Source organism: Schistocerca serialis, chromosome 2 (assembly GCF_023864345.2).
Source record: "Schistocerca serialis cubense isolate TAMUIC-IGC-003099 chromosome 2, iqSchSeri2.2, whole genome shotgun sequence".
Lineage (NCBI taxonomy): Eukaryota > Metazoa > Arthropoda > Insecta > Orthoptera > Acrididae > Schistocerca > Schistocerca serialis.
This window is the reverse complement of record NC_064639.1, coordinates 385,833,094-385,851,785: the sequence shown is the minus strand read 5'-3', so window position 1 is coordinate 385,851,785 and position 18,692 is coordinate 385,833,094. Positions and strand designations below refer to the sequence as shown.

Here is an 18,692-nt window from a genome sequence, read left to right as displayed (position 1 = left end):
TACATACTCGTCATTACTATAATCACAAATTATATATACAAACCTTCCTCGTGAATCAGTGTATCTATTAAGGAAAGCCGTGTCAAAATTCCTACGACCGTTACTGAGATTAGCTTTATGCACGAAAAACGTGTCAGGGGTCTTCAATTTATAATATGACTAGACAGGGAGCGTAGTCTACTGCGCTCGTGTTATGCACTATGAATTGTCAGTCGACTAAGCATAATTATCGAGCCAACACCCAAACGAAAACCTCGAGAACCTTTTCGGAGACCTTGCTGGATCATTAGACAGATGCCCACTTCTTTCATTGTCACGTACATTTGTCGCAATTTTAAACATGAAACACGTTTGATACACAACGCCTCGACTCAGCACATTAGATCTGTTTAAAGCACAAATTCTGAGAAGAAAACAAACAGCTTTGAACCTTTTTGTAGCAAAAAACCCTATAACTCAACGAACTTCAAGTCTGGCGGGATTTTCAGTTGCTACACACTTTTGGACAGCTACTGTAGGCGAAGCAGTGTGGTTTACTCTCTGTCCATATTAGCGAATTTAATAGCTTAAAACGTTGTCGTAATTTAATATTTAAGAGTTGTAACGTTATGTTATTTTAAGGCAAATATTACAGTTAGGCTTTATATATGTATATTGTCTACTCACATTAATGTGACCAAATGCCTGAAGCACGAACTTCTTGGGCGAGGACCGCCGCGAGACGTGCAGTAAGAGAGTGAGTGACTTTGTGAAAGGTATCAACAGGGATGTGAAGCCATGCTGACACCAGTTGAGGATCCATGGCTCGACCAACCCGATCCAGTTGGTCCTTCAGATTCTCGACTAGGTTTATATCCGGAGAGCGTAGTGGCCAGAGGAGTACGGAAAACTCGCCCTGGTAATCTTCGAACCACGCACGTATACTGCGAGCTGTGTGACAATCGTGCCGAGGAAACACAGATTGCATGTAGGGGTGGCCATGGTCCCCAAAGATAGATGTATACTTGTGTTGATCCATTGTGCCTTCGCGAATGACGAGCTCACCCATGGAAAGCTAAGATTGCATTCCCAAGACAACAACGTTATCTCTGGCCTGGACTCTTCCGACAGTTGTTCCAGGGTGTTTACTTTCAAACGTTTCATGCCGTACACCCGAACAGCCATCTATCCTTTGGAGTGTAAACCGTGATTCATCTGAAAAGGCTACCATTTGCCTCGGTGGATGTCCAGTTGAGGTATTTGTGTTCAAATTCCAGCTGTCGCCGCCGGTGAACGGCAGTCAGCATAGGTGCACGAACCACGCGCCCTTGTGCAGCATCGTTCGCTGAGACACTCTTGGTAGCCACTTGGCTCATCTGTGCGGTGAGTTGCTCAACAGTTGCACGTTTATTCGTCCTTACGTGTCTACGAGGCCATCGTTTACCTTTGTCATCTATGGACCCTTGTGCTCCACAGCAGCCTCGGCGCTGGTTTCGGATAGTACCATTTTTCCATCCACGATATACTTAAGCCACGGCCTGTCAAGAACAGTTTACGAACTTTGCCGTTTCTGAAATGCTTCCTCCATTGGCCTAAAAGCTAATGATCGCGCCATTTCGGACGTCAGGTAAACTGCGCCGTTTCCGAATTTCGAAAATGACTGCACCGTTTTCCGCTCGTCCCCCCCCCCCCCCTCCCATCTCTCTCACCTATTAACTTTCCCCTCACTGGAGAAATGTGTTGAGCAGTTTGTAGCGTGTTGCCTTTTACTCCACAATGTGTGTTGTGAGTGTGTGATTGTCTTTGATTGTTTTGGCTGTCTGTGTGTTGTGTTGGTGTTCTGGTGGTGTCTAGTACTTGCCTGACGTTGGCGAGATGTTGGGTGTTTTAAGGGTTAAGGATTGTTGTTAGGATTTGGGAATTTTTCGGATTTCTCTCTTCGTCTTAGTCGTCGAAGATCGTCATGGGGTGTTTGTGCTTGTCGTGGGACATGTCATACCGACCTAGGGATTGGATAAGTTTATTTCCAGATCTGGAAGAGCTCTCGTCGGGAGCCCTTGCCAGATCCTGGGATCTTTCTTTGAGGAGTGGGATTTCGGCAGCGGCGTGCAGATCGTCAGTGGGGGAACCCATGGGTAGGTGCAGTGCCCTCCCGAGGGCGCGGCTCTGCAGCCTCTGGAGATTATCCAGGTGCTGCTTTCCGCGTATCCCCAGACAGGGCACGCATACTCCCATTACTGGCCGTATGAGGGCCTGATAGACATTTAGTCCTACAGAGCAGGGCCTGGGTACAGAATGGACATTCTGGCACAGACCTTCCTGTGGATCTCGTCTATATGGGGTTTCCACATTAGTCTCGAGTCCAAGGTTACGCCGAGATACTTGGCGGGCCTGCGCCAGGGTAGTCGGGATCCATGTAGGTGCTGGTGAAAGGGGGGGGGGGGGGTTGAGGGGGTCAGCGTCTCCCGAGTCTCTGGGTGATCAACATAGCCTTTTTCAGGTCTGATGGTGATGTGCGAGCGACGGGCCCAGGTTCCTGTGTATCTAAAACCCTTTGTAACCTACGAATGACCAGGTCCTTATTCGCATTACGATTGTAAAAGGCGGTATCGTCAGCGTACTGTGCAGTGTGCACCACGGGGGCCGTTGGAGTGTCCGCAGTGTACAGACTGTACAAAACGGGCCCCAGGACCGATCCCTGTGGCACCCCAGCACGAATACGCCTTTTGGTGGAGGTGAATGTTTCTACCTTGACAGAGAAGGTTCTATTCGTGAGATAGCTTTGGATGAACCTGACTATGCTCCCGGGGAACCCTTGTGTGTTTAACTTGTATAGTAGCCCTTTATACCATACTGAGTCGAAGGCTTTGGCTACATCAAGTAGCACTATTCCGCAGTAGCCTCTGTGGTTGCTCTGTGGCTGTTTCCACTAGTCTCATGATCTGTTATGGGGCGGAGTTCTTCTGTCGGAATCCGAATTGGAAATCCGGCAAAAGTCGCTCGTTGGTGGTGTGGTCTCGTATGGGAATAAGCAGGAGGAATTCACAGATATTGCTGAGAGTTGGCAAGAGGCTAATCGGGCTGTAGTGCTGCGGGCATAAAGGGTCTTTCCCGGGTTTGTGTATCGCGACCACTTCCGCGTGTTTCCAGTATGCTGGGAACACGCGGGTACGAGTAATCTCCTTGAAGACGTTCGCGAGGTGTTCGATAGCCGCTACCCGGCACGCTTTATATACCCCCCCCCCCCTCCTCTCCTAGCGGTTGCACCTGCCGTCTGTGAGTGCTTATTGCACGTTGGCGTCGAACGTAGGCCGTCGTCACATTAATGTGAATGGAGCGTGTATTTTGACGCAATGTAATTCAACTCCCATAATTCACACACGGAGCTTAGTTCCCAGATAGTGATCATATTTTGTCAGAAAGGAAGGAATGGAATAAGGGGAAGAGGTAAAATATTTTGTTGATTTTTTTTTTAAAGGATGTGAAATGAGTGTAGAAGGAGAACTGAGTGTCAGGTGTGTTTGTGCGCATGCGCAGAGGCGGGCGAGGCGCCGCTCGTCGTGGAGCTGGCGGAGATGTACGCGCGGGACAACGCGCGCTCGCACCACACGGACCAGTACGAGCTGGTGCAGTTCGGCACGCCCGTGCTGCGCCGCGGACTGCCCTTCTTCGTCGCGCTGCGCTTCACCAGGCCCTTCGACGACGCCGCGGACGTGCTGCGCCTGCAGTTCAACTTCGGTGAGTACGTAGCACGACCCGGGAGCCGGACAAGACACTGGAGCTCACCGAATACAGTATACGATTTTCTTCTCTCTCTTACACAGTGGTCAAAATTAATGTTGCATGTTGCCGAAACTTTAATACCGGACGTTGTGATCCAAAAATATACGTTATGATATCAGTGGTTTGGTTTATTCGTAATGTAATTATAGCAGAAACAGTCCATGTTTCTACTACGTGGGGGCCAGTATCTATGGCAACTGTGTCCCCTGTAAATTTGGGGTACTTGTGTCATGCGTCAGTGCAAGAGCTGTACTGCTTCAGGATTGTTCGGATAGCAGTAGCCTACAATCAGAGGCTCTGTAAAGTCACCGTAAAGAAGCAGGGAGTGCGACAGGTAGAATTCGCATCGAATGTCGCTGTGAGTCAAACTGATGTCTGTAGAGCCCGAAATAAGTTTCTAGCGACAGAATTAGTTGAGAATCATCAAAGAAGGGACGTAGAAGAAAAACAACAGGTCTGCAGGATTGATATCTGCGTGTAACAGGAAGCAGAAACCCTAAACACAATGATACACGCCTACGGCAGTAGATCCAAACAGTTACAGGTGGGCATGTGTCAACACAAACGGTACGAAACAGTCTTTAAGAGCAGTGACTTCGAGCCAAAAGACCTCTCAAGGCTCCTCCTCTACATCATGTACGGAGAGGGGCTCGTGACGCATGGGCACGAAACGACTCTCTGTGGACTAAGCAGAAGTGAGACACAACCCGCTTTTACGATAAGACCAATATCAGTCTCCATCCTGATAATACAGATATTCGTGTGTGGAGGCTACGAGGACAAGGTTTACACCCTAACTGCGCTGTAGACCGCCACCCTTATCAAGGAAGTTCAGTCATATTTTGGGGTGAAATCATGTATTTATATGTCCGCAGGACACCACCTGCGCCTATCCATCTGAGGATGACTGGCGCGAAGTATCAGGATGACATTCTTGCACGCATTGTGGTTCCGTTTGGTGAACGTATTAGAGCGGGATTCACTCTGATACTCTGATGCACGATAAAGCACGCCTCCATTGTCACATCTTGTGAACACCTTCCCAGAAGAGGTGCAATCAGTTGGATTGAATGGCTTGCATATTCTCTAAATCTCACTGTGCTGGTAATGCATGGACAATGCTAAAACGAGCGGTTTGCAGGCGTCGTCTCCCTCATCACAGGCCGCTGTGGAGGAATGAGACAATATCCTACAGGAATACGTGGACAAGTGGTAAGGAGTGTGCTTAACCGCATTCAAAAGTGTCTCCAATTACGAGGACGGCCATTTGGTTCATAAACAATGTGTTGTCCAAGACGACAGTGGGAAGAAACTATAGTGTTTGGAGTGGAATCTTTTGAAAGGTTCTGTTCTTTCTTTTTGTTTATTTTTATTGAATGAAAGTATGTTTATTTTCTTTATTTCTGTTTCCTTGTGACTATACCTGACAGAAAAAATGAGTTTTGTTTCCTATTATGCCCAGTATTGACAATAAAGCAATTTGCAACATTTATTTTGACCACTGTAATGACCATATTCTGAGATCAACGCGAAGAGATACATTGAGAAATAATATGAAAGAATACCTAACTCAGTACTGAATGTGAAGAGCATTGTAGCACTCCCTATCTGATCAAAAGTATCCGGACACCTGTTAGTGCACATTAATATGGGATGTGTACACGCTTCATCTTTATGAAGGCTTCAACTTTGCTGGGGACACTTTCAATCAGGTGCCTGACTGTCTGTGGAGGAATGGCAGCCCAATCTTATTCAAGAGCAGAAACCAGCGAAGGCTGCCACGTAGGATGCTGGAGTCTGGAGCGAAGTCGGTCTTGTAACTCATCCCAAAGGTGTACAATGGGGACTCTGGGCGGCCACACCATTTAAGGAAGACGGTATATCTGGGGAGAAGATCAGCGAAATGGGCAGAAAAGTGTAGATGTGTTGCCGTCAAGAATATGGGAAACTGAGAAGTGGCCAGAAGAGTGGTTGAAGTCTCTCTTCATCCTCCCGCACAGCAAAGCGTCAATTAGGAACTGCTCCAACTACCGAAGTGTTGCCCTCAAATCACAGACAAGCAAAATTTTGATCCACACCTCGGACCAGCGTTTTAAGCCTCATATATCTACAGAGCAAGCAGGTTTTGTTGAAGGAAAAGAAATTAGTGAAGAGATTATCAACATACGACAACTAACTGTGAAATCGCGAGAGGTCTGTGTTCCGGTTTTCATCTGATTGCTTGACTATAGGAAAGCCTTTGAATGTGTTTTGTGGAGAAAGTTGTGCCAGGCGTCTGCTGAGTTCGGTGTCCCAACACGCTTGATAGCACTGATCAGAAATCTATACAGTAATCACCTCAGAGCTATGTTCAAGTGCTGATTCTCTTCAGTGTATCAAAAGCTGTCAGCAAGGGTTGTTCCCGATACCCCAGCTGTGCAACACAAATTTCATCAGGGAAACTCTTGCTGGTCGATTCGTGGAAGAACATTAACAACTTCTGAGTTGCTGACGACACCGTGCTTTTAGCCAACAATGAAGATGAACTTCCTCACGTACTAATGAAAGTCAAGGGCTTTAGTCTATCATATGGATTAGACACCAATCTCAGCATTGCCAAACTCATGATAGCTGATCGAGCAGAACAGGTCCAACCCACAGATCAATTAACGGAACTGGAAATAGTGCGTTCTTTCATCTGCCTTGGGTCACCTAAGAGGGTAATCCAAAAAGAAAGGTCTCCTATTTTTTATAAGTACATAGACCTGTTTATTTCTACAATGGTTGACATCAGTTTACAGCTTGAACATTTAGCTATTTTTCGACATAATCACCATTTCTGTCGATGCACTTTTGTAGACGCTGTGGCAGCTTTTGTATGCCCATATCATAACGGCTCGCCGCCATGTTGTTCAGAAAGTTATGAACCTCTTCTTTCACCTCGTCGTCGGAGCTGAATCGCTTTCCGGCCAAATGTTTTTTTAACTTAAGGGAAGAGGTGATAGTCACTGGGCGCCAAGTCAGGACTATAGGGTGGGTGCCGGCCGTTGTGTCCGAGCGGTTTTAGGCGCTTCAGTCGGGAACCACGCGACCGCCACGGTCGCAGGTTCGAATCCTGCCTTGGGCATGGATGTATGTGATGTCCTTAGGTTAGTTAGGTTTAAGTAGTTCTAAGTTCTAGGGGACTGATGATCTCAGATGTTAAGTCCCGTAGTGCTCAGAGCCATTTGAACCATTATATGGTGGGTGGGTCATTATGTACCACTGAAACTGTTTCAGGAGAGCAAAGGTTTGCCGAGCGATGTGTGGAGGAGCGTTGTCATGGAGAATGTGTACGTCCTTGCTCAACATTCCTCTTCTCCGGTTGTGAATTGCTCGTCTGAGTTTTTCAGAATCTCATAGTACCTGTCAGTTTTAGTTGTGGTCCCAGCGATTCAGCTCCGACGATGAGGTGAAAGAAGAGGTTCATAACTTTCTTAACAACATGACGGCGAGCTGGTATGACATGGGCATACAAAAACTGCCACAGCGACTACAAAAACGCATCGACAGAAATGTTGATTATGTCGAAAAACAGCTAAATGTTCAAGCTGTAAACTGATGTAAACCGTTGTAGAAATAAACAAGTCTATGTACTTATAAAAAAATAGGCGACTTTACTTTTGGGATTACCCTCGTATATGAGACACAGGAAATTGGTGACGTAAGAAGACGGATCACGCTAGGGTGATATTTTTATAGAGAAACTCACCAGGGTCTGCTAGAATTGAGTGATAACGAACAGCATAAAATCCGGCTTGTTGAAGCATTTGTGTTTACCGTCTTCTTTTGCGGTAGCGAAACGTGGATCCCTAAGGGCAGAGACAAGCAGCGTAATGATGCATATGAGCTTTGGTGCTGCAGAAAACTGCTGGACACAAAATGGACTGGAAGAAGAACTAATATCCATTATTGAGCAACTCAGTTTCTCAAGGCTCCTTTCTTCTCGTGTCAGCCAAAAAGTTCTGAAGATCAATGGCAATATTGAAGGAAAATCTAGAAAAAATAATCAGGGACGGAAAGATGGAGCGCATGAGACCTAGGGGGCTATCAGCTAGCAGGTGAATAGCTCAAATCAAGAAGATATCCAGTCTATCTCCTGAGTGGGATCTATCGTAACGTGGTAATCATCCGGGCTGGAGGCGTTTCATAGGGTCACGACGCTTAGCAATGAACGCAACGATGATGATGATTGTCCGCAAACCACTGCTTCACATATGCTATTTTATGATAGGACGCATTGTCCTTTGGATACGAAAAATCACCGTCTGCAAACAGTTCCTCTACTGAAAATAGTACACTGTGCTGTAAAATGTGTTCGCACCCTTCCGCATGTAAGGTTAACATAGTTTCAGATTTTGTTACACATTGAGGCCTATATCCGTTGTATTACAATCTTATTTCACAATGTTTCGTGTTACTGTGTTAAGCGAACGTGAAATTCAAGAAACGGATAGGAATGTTACAGTTTGAGAATTAACTTCATATTCGAAGGGAAAAAAAAATTGGTGTTGTTATTTTAATAGGGATTTTCAGATTCAGTATTCGCCCCATATAAATTGTTATGAACAACCTCGGGAACAAGTGGCCGAAAATAACAACTAGAGTTTGCCAGCCATCTGATGTGTGTAATATCGCAGGTTACGGTAGGTTGTGTATAGCGGAGAGTTTGACGTGCTAATACTTGTATGTGGAGCAGGTCCGCAGCCATCCGTGACGAAAGGCACGTGCGTGATCCTGCCGGTGACGCAACAGCAGTCGCTGAACGACGACAAGCGCCTCTGGGACGTCAAGGTGCACCACCAGGACGGGACCACGCTCACTCTGCAGGTGCGTACCCCAAACAGCGCAGTTGCCCTCACCAACGATTTGCTACATACGAACACTAACGAGTTCGTGCCTACAGTATCGTAACAGACATAGGGTTGATCCATAGATACAATGTTTTATTATTGAGTTACATGATACAATGTGACAGAAGATTCTCCATGGGTCCTTTGTGAGCAGCAACGGATGCACAACAACGGCTCAACGAAGCCGCTGGTAATACTAGGTGGCTATAATTAAAGTGCAGCTACTCATGGGGTCCAATGTGGGCTGTAATTATAGTATGACAGCGAAACTTGGTAGACATGCTAATGCGTGAATACGGAGCCGATTTACGCTGGAAAAATTAGGTCCAGTTTTGGCCACCGGGTGCTTATCTGGCGCTGTACACTGTTTGTATGACGATAGGACATCCACGCTGTCATTTGACAAGCCATGTCGTGAGTGAACAGTATGGCTATCGAGAAGAGAGGCGATGCGCTGTTAGTGAAATTGTTCTAATCGAACGGCAGCAATTACAGTACTGCATTGAGAGAGTATCGCCGAGTGAAAGATCTGAGGAGAAGCACAGTGTCATTAAGTAGTTTACAGAAGATGGCAGAAAAAATATGAAAACATGGGTGAGCTTGGTGTGGCATCTGGGAGAGGAAGGCGTCCTATCCACGTGGAAGTAGTTGACGAGGTTGCTGTGTCCCAGACAGTGCTAGTGCTCATGCAGTGTCACGAGAATTGCCCATCTCATGATCAACAGTAAGGAAAGTCTTGCCGTCCATATCATGCACTGGTTCCCGTACAAGATCCAGACGGTGCAGCGACTGAAACCTCATGATTTGCAGCAGCGCTCTCTAGGTTCGGGCGCGGATCAAAGTTTATGACATGTGACTGGGCTGTCTTCTGTGGAGTGATGAGGCGTATTTCACACTACGAGAGGCAGTGAATACACAGACTTGCCGAATTGTAAATATTGTTAAATCGAGTGTTGTGCACGAATACCCGTTGCACTCGCCATATGTGTCTGTGTGGTGTGGATTCACAAGCACCTTTGTTCTCGGTTCGTTCTTCTTTGAAGAGAACACGCCTAGAGGGCCTGTCAGGTGTACCGTAACGTCTACAAGTTACTGAGACCTTCTTGTACAGCATGATTCCCGCTTTGTAAGGGCGCAACTGTGTGCTAACCGCTGTTTTCATGCAGGATGGTTAATAATGCCTCTCTCACTTGTTTGACCTTTTCTGCCCAGATCCCATCACAGAACCATTACATATGCATTTCTTGCATTCATAACACCAGATTTGCACCTGGTGGCCAAAATTGGAATTAATTTTTTCCAGAGTAAATCGATTAAGCATTAACGCATTAGAATATCTACCAAGTTTCGCTGCCATACGATAGTTACAGCCCACACTGGACTTTCATGAGTGGCTGCACTTTAATTATAACCACCTGGTACATGGACTCTTTCGAACAGTTGCATGGGTAGGAATAGTCTGTTCCAGGTCATCTACTTCGTTACCCAAACTTATTGTTTTTGCATCCCCACAACCGAAATTTCAGCGGCATAGGGTTGAAGACTGATCAGGCCAGTCCACTGGATATAAATGTCCGAACCTCTGTAATGGAAAGATGTGAAAAAAAGATCTGGAACTATGAAATTGTTACAATAAATACAGTAAGCTATATGTAACACCCGTTTTTCCATTATTACTTTCAGTTTTTCTTCTTTCAATCTTCTGATTTTTATAAACAAATAAAATATGCATTACATTTTTTCGTCTTCTCATCAGAAAAGTAAAACATACACTCTGCACAAAAAGATAAAAAAATACAAAATCACTGTTCGAATTTTGGAGTAATAAAAGAAATGACAGCCAGCAATATTTTTTGCGTTTTACGTTGCACTGATTCGTATCGTGGAATCTCTTCTAATTAATTACGTTACAATAATGACACTGTATAGAAGACTATCTCATGCAGAAATTCTTAGATACACACAAGGATTTGAGAACCTGCATAAATTGGAGGAGATTAATAAGAATGCCATGTATAAATTTATCTGCATATGAACATAGCGCCAATATGTATCCACTGACTGACTGTTTACTCAAACGTACTTACAAATTTATCTGGCACTTTTCTCGTAAACACACGGCCATAAAATCGCAGAAATTATGTCCATAATACAAGACTTTATAATTCCGTGTCTAAATATTTTTCAACATATAAAGTGGTCATATCAATAGGACATTTGAAATTATACGTTTTTGTACATATCTATGAAGAGTAACTGGTCCTCCTTTCAAATTCTTCTCTTTACATCCGCAGCAACAACAATATTGCACCACCACTGTTAGTAAAACTCAAACGTGCAGAAACGTACACAAAACAAAGTGAACGCGTCTAATGTTCAAGTTTCGCTATTATCGCAAATTGTAGGCAAACAGCGTAGTCCCAAAATGAAGTGACTATCCTGGTCTGATGATGAGAACATCCGCAGTAGGCTATGTTCACTCCACAGGTACATATACCCCATGCCTAGGACGGAAGAGGAATCATGTAACTGAGGCGGCACATGGGTACCATCCAGGTATTCACCTAGTGGGATGAGGGAAACCTCCAAAAAAACACATCCACGCCGGCCAAAACAACGCTGCACGTCGTTAATCCGATTGGGGGATTCAGTTCGAAGGTGACTCAACACTCCTTCCACTGCTGCCTGGGGCGCGGTTGCCGTTACATCGACTTTAATCTTCTCTAACCGTGTTTCCGACGGGACGAGTTTATAGGACGGTGTTACTTGTGAAGCACCCCGTGTTTCACAGTCACTTTGCATCTCCGCCGTATGGGTCTCGCACACTTGGTGTCAGTGTGATCGCATCTCCAGTCCGGTACTTCTTGCCAAGGTTCTTGCTTTGGTAGGCGGAAGTGTCGCTTTTACTTGGCACTTGAAGGCTTTCTGGCGCCTGCGCTCTAGTAACTGTGCCTGCACGAATGTCGACGATATTTCTTTAGGTTTTAGTAGCTTTGTTTGAAAATGTTAAACGTATCACTGAGAGGTAGGGCATTTTTGGTAGCTGAAAGATTTTATTTCTGATTATTTCAGTAGTTCTGTGTGCATATTTCAGGACAATTCGTGACGCGCATGATGTGACAATATCGGTATTCACTCTGTGAGTCGTGAAGTTTTTTCCGCCATTAGTAAACCGTCAGCATCAGTACTATCCACACCATGATAGTATTTAGATGACTGACTGTTAACAAACCGACAATGTGATTGTTTGAATTCGGTTGAGCTGCAGCACAGTTTAGCTTATATGTTGTCAAGAAAACTCGCTCTCTATATATTCAAAGAATTATCTTGAAAAATTCAATTGAAGTTAATTATACGAGGGCGGTTCAGAAAGTAACCTCCGACTGGTCACAGTGCGGGTTGTGGGGGGAGTAGCGACGCCATCTGTGCGTTCACGCACTCAACAGGTCAGTCGGCATCAAGCCGTGGTCGAGTGAACGTCGTACCTGCGCTAGTTTAGTTTTTGTGGCAGTTTGAAATGTGTGCTGCAATAGAAAACCCCGCCAAATGTGAAGTGCGTGCTGTCATAAGGTTTTTTACAGCCAAAGGATATTCTGCAGCAGCTATTCATCGTGAGCTTTGTGCCGTGTACGGATCAAGAGTTATGAGTGAAGGAGTTGTCCGTGAATGGGTACGTTTATTTAAAAGTGGACGAGAAAACGTTCATGATGAAGAGAGGAGTGGTAGACCATCATTGGTGACTGACGAACTCGTTCAGACAGTTGATGCCAAAGTTCGTGAAAATCGACGTTTCTCAATGTCGGAGTTGTCTACTGGTTTTCCACAGATTTCTAAGACTCTCTTGTACGAGATAATGACAGCAAGATTGGGTTACCGTAAGTTCTGTGCACGATGGGTGCCCAAAATTCTTACAGACCACCACAAAACTCAAAGAATGGCCTCTGCATTAGACTTTCTGTCACGTTATGAGGACGAAGGAGAACCATTGTTAAATAGAATCGTGACCGGTGACGAAACCTGGATTAAGTACGTGAACCCTGAGACAAAAGAACAATCAAAGATGTGGGCACATTCAAATTCGCCTACCAAACCAAGAAAAGCCTCGCAAGATTTTTCTGCCAGAAAACTGATGGCAACGGTGTTTTGGGATGCCAAAGGGGTGTTGTTGGTTGAATTCATGGAACGTGGTACGACCATTAATCAAGACGTGTACTGTGAAACAATGAAAAAGTTACGACGGGCTATACAGAACAAACGCCGTGGTATGCTGACTTCCGGTATCGTTTTTTTGCACGATAACGCCCGTCCTCACTCTGCTCGCAGAACAACGGCCCTTCTTGAGTCCTTCAAGTGGGACGTTATCAACCATCCACCTTACAGCCCAGACCTGGCGCCAAGTGATTATCACCTCTTCATGCATTTGAAGAAATGGCTGGGGTCACAGCGGTTTGATGACAACGAAGAGCTCAAAGATGTGGTCACAGGCTGGCTCCAGGCACAAGCGGGTGATTTTTATGCAGAAGGAATTTCAAAGCTTGTGAAGAGATACGATAAGTGCCTCAATCGCTATGGAGACTATGTAGAAAAATAGTGCAAAGATGTAGTTGTAAGATGTATATATTAAAATATTTTTATTTAACTTGGTGTATTTTTTTAAATCAACCGGAGGTTACTTTCTGAACGGCCCTCGTAATTTACCACGGTTAGAAAGGTGTCTTTGTTCCGTATATGTTCAAAAAGCCTGAGGACTACGTGATTGTTCAATTATAGCCTAGCGGATGATAACAAACACAACTAGTTACGTCTTTTAGGTCATCAGTTTTATCAGATCGGTTTCGAAGTAGATATATAAAACGAACGAAGTGCTCGGAAAAAGGGTGTAAGACAGGAATGTAGTCTTTTTCTCCTACTGCTCACTCCGTACATCGAAGAAACAATGACGGAATTAAAAGAAAGGTTCGAGAGTGGAATTAAAATTGAAGGTGAAATGATATCAATGATAACATTCACTGATGACATTCCTATCCTCATTGGAACTGAAGAAGAGTCAGAGGATCTGGTGAATGGAATGTACCGTCTAATGAGTACAGAATATGGACTGAAACTAAATGGAAGAAAGACAGGAGTAGTGGGAAGTAGGAGAAATGAGGACAGCGAGAAACTTAACATCAGGACTGGTTATCACGAGGTAGATGAAGTTAAGCAATTCTGTTGCTTATGAAGCAAAATAACCAGTGACGGACAGGGCAAGGAGGACATCAAAAGCAATGAGCACTGGCAAAAAGGGCATTCCTGGCCAAGAGAAGTCTAATAGTATAAAACATAGGCCTTGATTTGAGGAAGAAGTTTCTGAGAGTGTACGTTTGGAACACAACATTGTACGGTATTGAAACATGGACTGTGGCAAAACAGAAAAGAAGAGATTCGAAGCATTTGAGATGGGGTGTTACAGAAGAATGTTGAAAATTAGGTGGACTGATAGGCTGAGGAATGAGGAGCTTCTCCGGAGAATCGGCGAGGAAAGGAATGACAAGAAAAAGAGACAGGATGGTAGGTCATCTGTTAAGACATTATGGAATAACTACCATGTTACTAGAGGGAACTGTAAAGAGTGAAAACCGTAGAGGAATACGGAGATCATGGCGGGCCCCATCAAACTAGTCAGAAGAATGATGACAAAAAAAACTATTTTAATTGGTGCATTAGAGGAATCCGATAACGTAGCAAAAAGAGAAAATTTATCGATTGTAGTAAGAGGCTCTAATTTTGCAGGATACATCACACGTAATTACTTACGAAATAAATGTGAAGTGGGCCGACACTTATATGGACTCAAGAAAGAAAAGGAATCAGTGAAAATTTTTCAGTTTACTTTCGAAAGTGAGGTACAGCAGAGAAACATTGACCATAGTTCTCTGTCTGTAACTACGTCAATTAATGCTTCTCAGAAAGAATGAGGTAACTGAAGGTCGAGCTACTCGCACACTCATCGAATCACGGGAAATTACTGTACGCTACGCTGTTTGCAAGTCAGTGCCTCTGTAGACGGGGAAATTAAAACTACATCGTCAACAAGTAGGAATGGAACTACTGAACTGAGCATTTTAAATGGATATATGCTACCGTGGCACGCTTTGAGCGAAAATACTCGGTTATCGGCAGAAAGCAAATTCTAAAACATAATGCAAAGAAGGAACACTTCAAAAACTCGCAAGTTCCGCGGGGCTAGTACATAATTATGCACAAATGCCTTTCAAGGCGCAGTTGGGACGTACATAGACAGTTAACGAAACTTCATGCGAGCTCACAATTTTCTGATTGGACTGAATTTTGAAGGGAGCCAGCATAGAAAATGACTGGTAAATGGCTGCTATAGTTCACCATTGACACCTCTAATTGGAGAGTAGGAATCCCTAGGTGGATATTTGCTATTTCATTAAATCTTAAGAGACGATGGCTTAGCAATCCCTCCTAATAAACAGTTAATTATAGTTAGTGTAAAATAGCAGTAGGACACGGTTCTGACATAGTAGCCGAATGGCTACCTCTCAGCTCTTTGGGTAAAGTATCACTACCATAGGATACCAGAAGTCAATGAAATCGTAAAAATTCACTCTGTAGACTCTTATTTGGTGTTACCATACATAAAATAATTAACCATACTTTTGTAGATACGAAACTGCATGTTAGCATGTGGGGCAAAGAAAATAAAAAATAATAAAAATAAAAATAAAATAAAGGTAGTAAATAATGAAATGAAATGTCGTGTGGCTAGGGCATCCCGTCGGATAGACCGGTGGCCTTTTTAGCTGACGCCAATTCGTCATCTGTGACTCAGCCGGGAATCAAACCCGGGCCCCTTAGCATGCCATTCCGTCGTGCTGACCTCGTTTGATCTCATTTTGTTCGTTGCATTTGTTCGTGGCGGACGTCTCATGACACCTGTTCAAGGTCATCATTGATCCGTTCGTTCAGTTTTTTTTTTTTTTATTACAGAGGGCAGCTAACCCTCTGACCGAACACTCTGAGCTACCGGGCCGGAGCTCTGAGGCGAACGTACCAAGTAATATATTATACATGCCGTGTTTTGTTTTGAATCCTCTCTTCAGTGATCACTGTTTTGATACACAATATCGGCATCGGCGTTATGCCGCCTTCACGACTGTGTAAAGTCCTATTTAGACTTAAAGCGTTTCGCTCCATTTAAAGCATCATCACTGGTCACTGTAATAATTGTGATTTTGCACACATTTCGGTTTAATTACATCACAAGTAATTCTCCTGTGTTTTTGGATCCTTACATTATTACCATGTTTCACACATGGTAATAATACACAGACACCTGTTTTTCAATACACTGCACTGCAATAGTTACAAAAAAACCATCATATTATCACAATTGAAATAGACAAAAAATAAACATCTTCAGTAGCAAAGAAACATCTTATAACACAACAAGAAACTTTCCAAATTCAAAAGGAAGTCACAGAAAATAAACATATACTGAGCTATCAGACACTATAATTACAAGTTTCAGCAAAGTAATAGCTTCTTTGACATACACACACACACACACACACACACACACACACACACACACAGGATAAGCTCAACAGGTGGAAAAAACACCACACATACGAAGAAAAATACACAGAAACAGTCAAACACATAGAAACAATAAGGTTGTAACCTCCCCACAAAATATGTAATTAACATTAATCTCCACACAAAATTCGTTCACATTTAGCCTCCCCACAAAATTCATTCACATTTAGCGTAGCCTCAAAACAGCAAAATTCCTAAATTTCTCAACAGTAAAAATTAAAATTATGTCGTTCACATTCAGTGTAACGTCCCAATAAAAAAATAAATTCAGTAACCTGGTAATAATACAATGTACCTAACCTCTCAATTAAATTGTCGCTCACTTATGACTTTTCAATAATTCACTGTGAATTTAACCTGGTAAATTTTGGACGACAGCAGTGCTGCGTCATGGCCCTGAAAGATCATTCTGAATAAAAAAAAGGAAAAATTCTTACCTCAATGAAGTCGCCGGATAACGCATATATATCTGCTCTTACAATAAATTTTTCCGGCACAGCCCTGTGCAATGCTGGCCGATAGATTAGTGATACATGAAAGGGAAACAACTGTTTTTTTTCCTTTTTTTTTTTTTTTTTTTTTTTGCAACAATCGGGAAGATCATGGATGGGAGAAGTTAGTAAATTCTTTAAATTGAAATGAATGGTTGTTAAAAGTTACTTTTTATGAGAAAGACTATTATTACGAGATTTTTAAAACATTTACATGGGACTTGAGATAAAATTACTACATATGCGCGAGGCTGCTTTTTACCTTATACAATAATACTCAGGCTCCGGCATCGCTGCACCGCGACCGGCCAGCCAGACCAGACCAGAGCAGACTCCAGACTAGCAACAACTTACTGCTACAGCTACACAGTTCCTACTGCAGTCAACACTGCTCTCTGGTCAGAGACCTTGCATATCGCAGGCAGTGCATGAGCAATACATCGAAATTACATCTGCTCGGACCTCTTACAAGGTGAATGATATATCCGCTGCCCCCCGCTGCACCCCCCACACACACATTTCGTACAATCAAAGCAAAGGTCTCATATCCATGAAGTGACTGTATATATATGAACCTATCACGCAAACGAGAAAATATTGTAACTAGTGGAGTGGAGAGTGTTGAAAAACGTCCGGTTAGGGGGTAAAACTACGTAAGAGGAGGCATCCATTGCAAAAGAAAATTGCGATAATTAGAGCAATGTACCACTCCACAAAGACACTTCGGTAATGGGAAAACTGAGGAAATGGACGTACCAATTGTTGTAACATTGAACCTGTTCATCAACTTTCTGACTTTTTGAATTCTACTTGCTTCTATTTTGAGTGAAATTTGTGTTTCGAAACGTACAGAGTCGAATAAAGAGGTTAGAGTAGCAGCACTGGGTATTTTGCAGAAGCTCCAGAATTTTATTTCAGGGATGAAACCTACTTAGTGGAAGAACAAATGTAAAATTTATTACCTCACTCGTTGTTCGTTGTAGCGTCCAGTCCGCTGACTCCTTTGATGAAGCTCTCCATGCCAGTCTTATCTTGTACAAACAACATGTCTGCATAACTGCCGCAACTAATATCCATTTGAACCTTAGTACTGTAGTCATGCCTTGGCTTCCCTCTACAAAACACCACGCACTTCCCTCCACAACCAAACTGACGGTTCATGATGCCTCAGGATCTATTCCGTAAATCAATACAATCTTTTATCCATGTTTTTGTGTAGCACTCTTTCCTCTAAAGATAGATTTAGTGCCTTTTTATTAATTGTTTGGTCTACCAGTCGTTCGCACGTACCAGAAAAATATAAGGAAAAGTAGAATTTTACTTCTTGTCGACGCAGAGGTAGTTAGGACACATTGGCGGAAAGTACAAGAATTGGGAAGGAAATTGGCAACGTCTTTTCCAAAAGAAACACATACCACTTTCGCCTCAGTATTGGGTTGGTGCGGTTTTCCCTAGTAACACAACAGATACATATAACAGAGACTTTCGTCGTCAATAATATGTACTCCATCACTATTTGCGACCGTCTATCAACACTTTTCGAATCAGTTACTGTAGAAATCACGTGGTTTGGAGGCGAAGACTCGTCCAGACATGTTCAGAGCCCGTTTTCATCCGGAAGGGATGTTCCTCGAAAGTTGTCCGGTAGAGAGCAAAAAATGTGAAAATATGAGGGCGCGAGATGAGGTGAACAATTGAACAATATGGGTTCGGAATGACTTACCAATCCAACTTATGTACAGTGTTTTTTGTCAGTCTAGCAGAGTGCGGGCGGGCATTATCGTGGAGTAGCATTTCACGCAGCCTTCCTGGTCTTTGCTGTTGGAGTGCGTCTGCAAGACTTCTCAGTTGTTGACAATAAATGTCAGCTGAAATGGTTACATGTCCGGGAAGCTATTCTTAATAACCGCAGCGTTGCTATTCTACCAGATGAATAACGTTATTTTTTGTGGCTGCACGCAGG

The 18,692-nt window shown here is 43.7% G+C and overlaps 1 protein-coding gene across 2 annotated transcripts in view; it reads left to right on the top strand.

Annotated features, from left to right (window-relative positions):
- The window catches only part of LOC126457207 (hemocyte protein-glutamine gamma-glutamyltransferase-like), a 181,863-nt gene that overhangs the window by 64,717 nt on the left and 98,454 nt on the right, over nt 1-18,692 (top strand). For both annotated transcript variants that reach the window (XM_050093307.1, XM_050093309.1), the window contains 2 exons: nt 3,517-3,717; nt 8,480-8,610. In XM_050093307.1, coding sequence (XP_049949264.1) covers nt 3,517-3,717; nt 8,480-8,610 — 332 coding nt within the window. The remainder of the gene's footprint in view (nt 1-3,516; nt 3,718-8,479; nt 8,611-18,692) is intronic.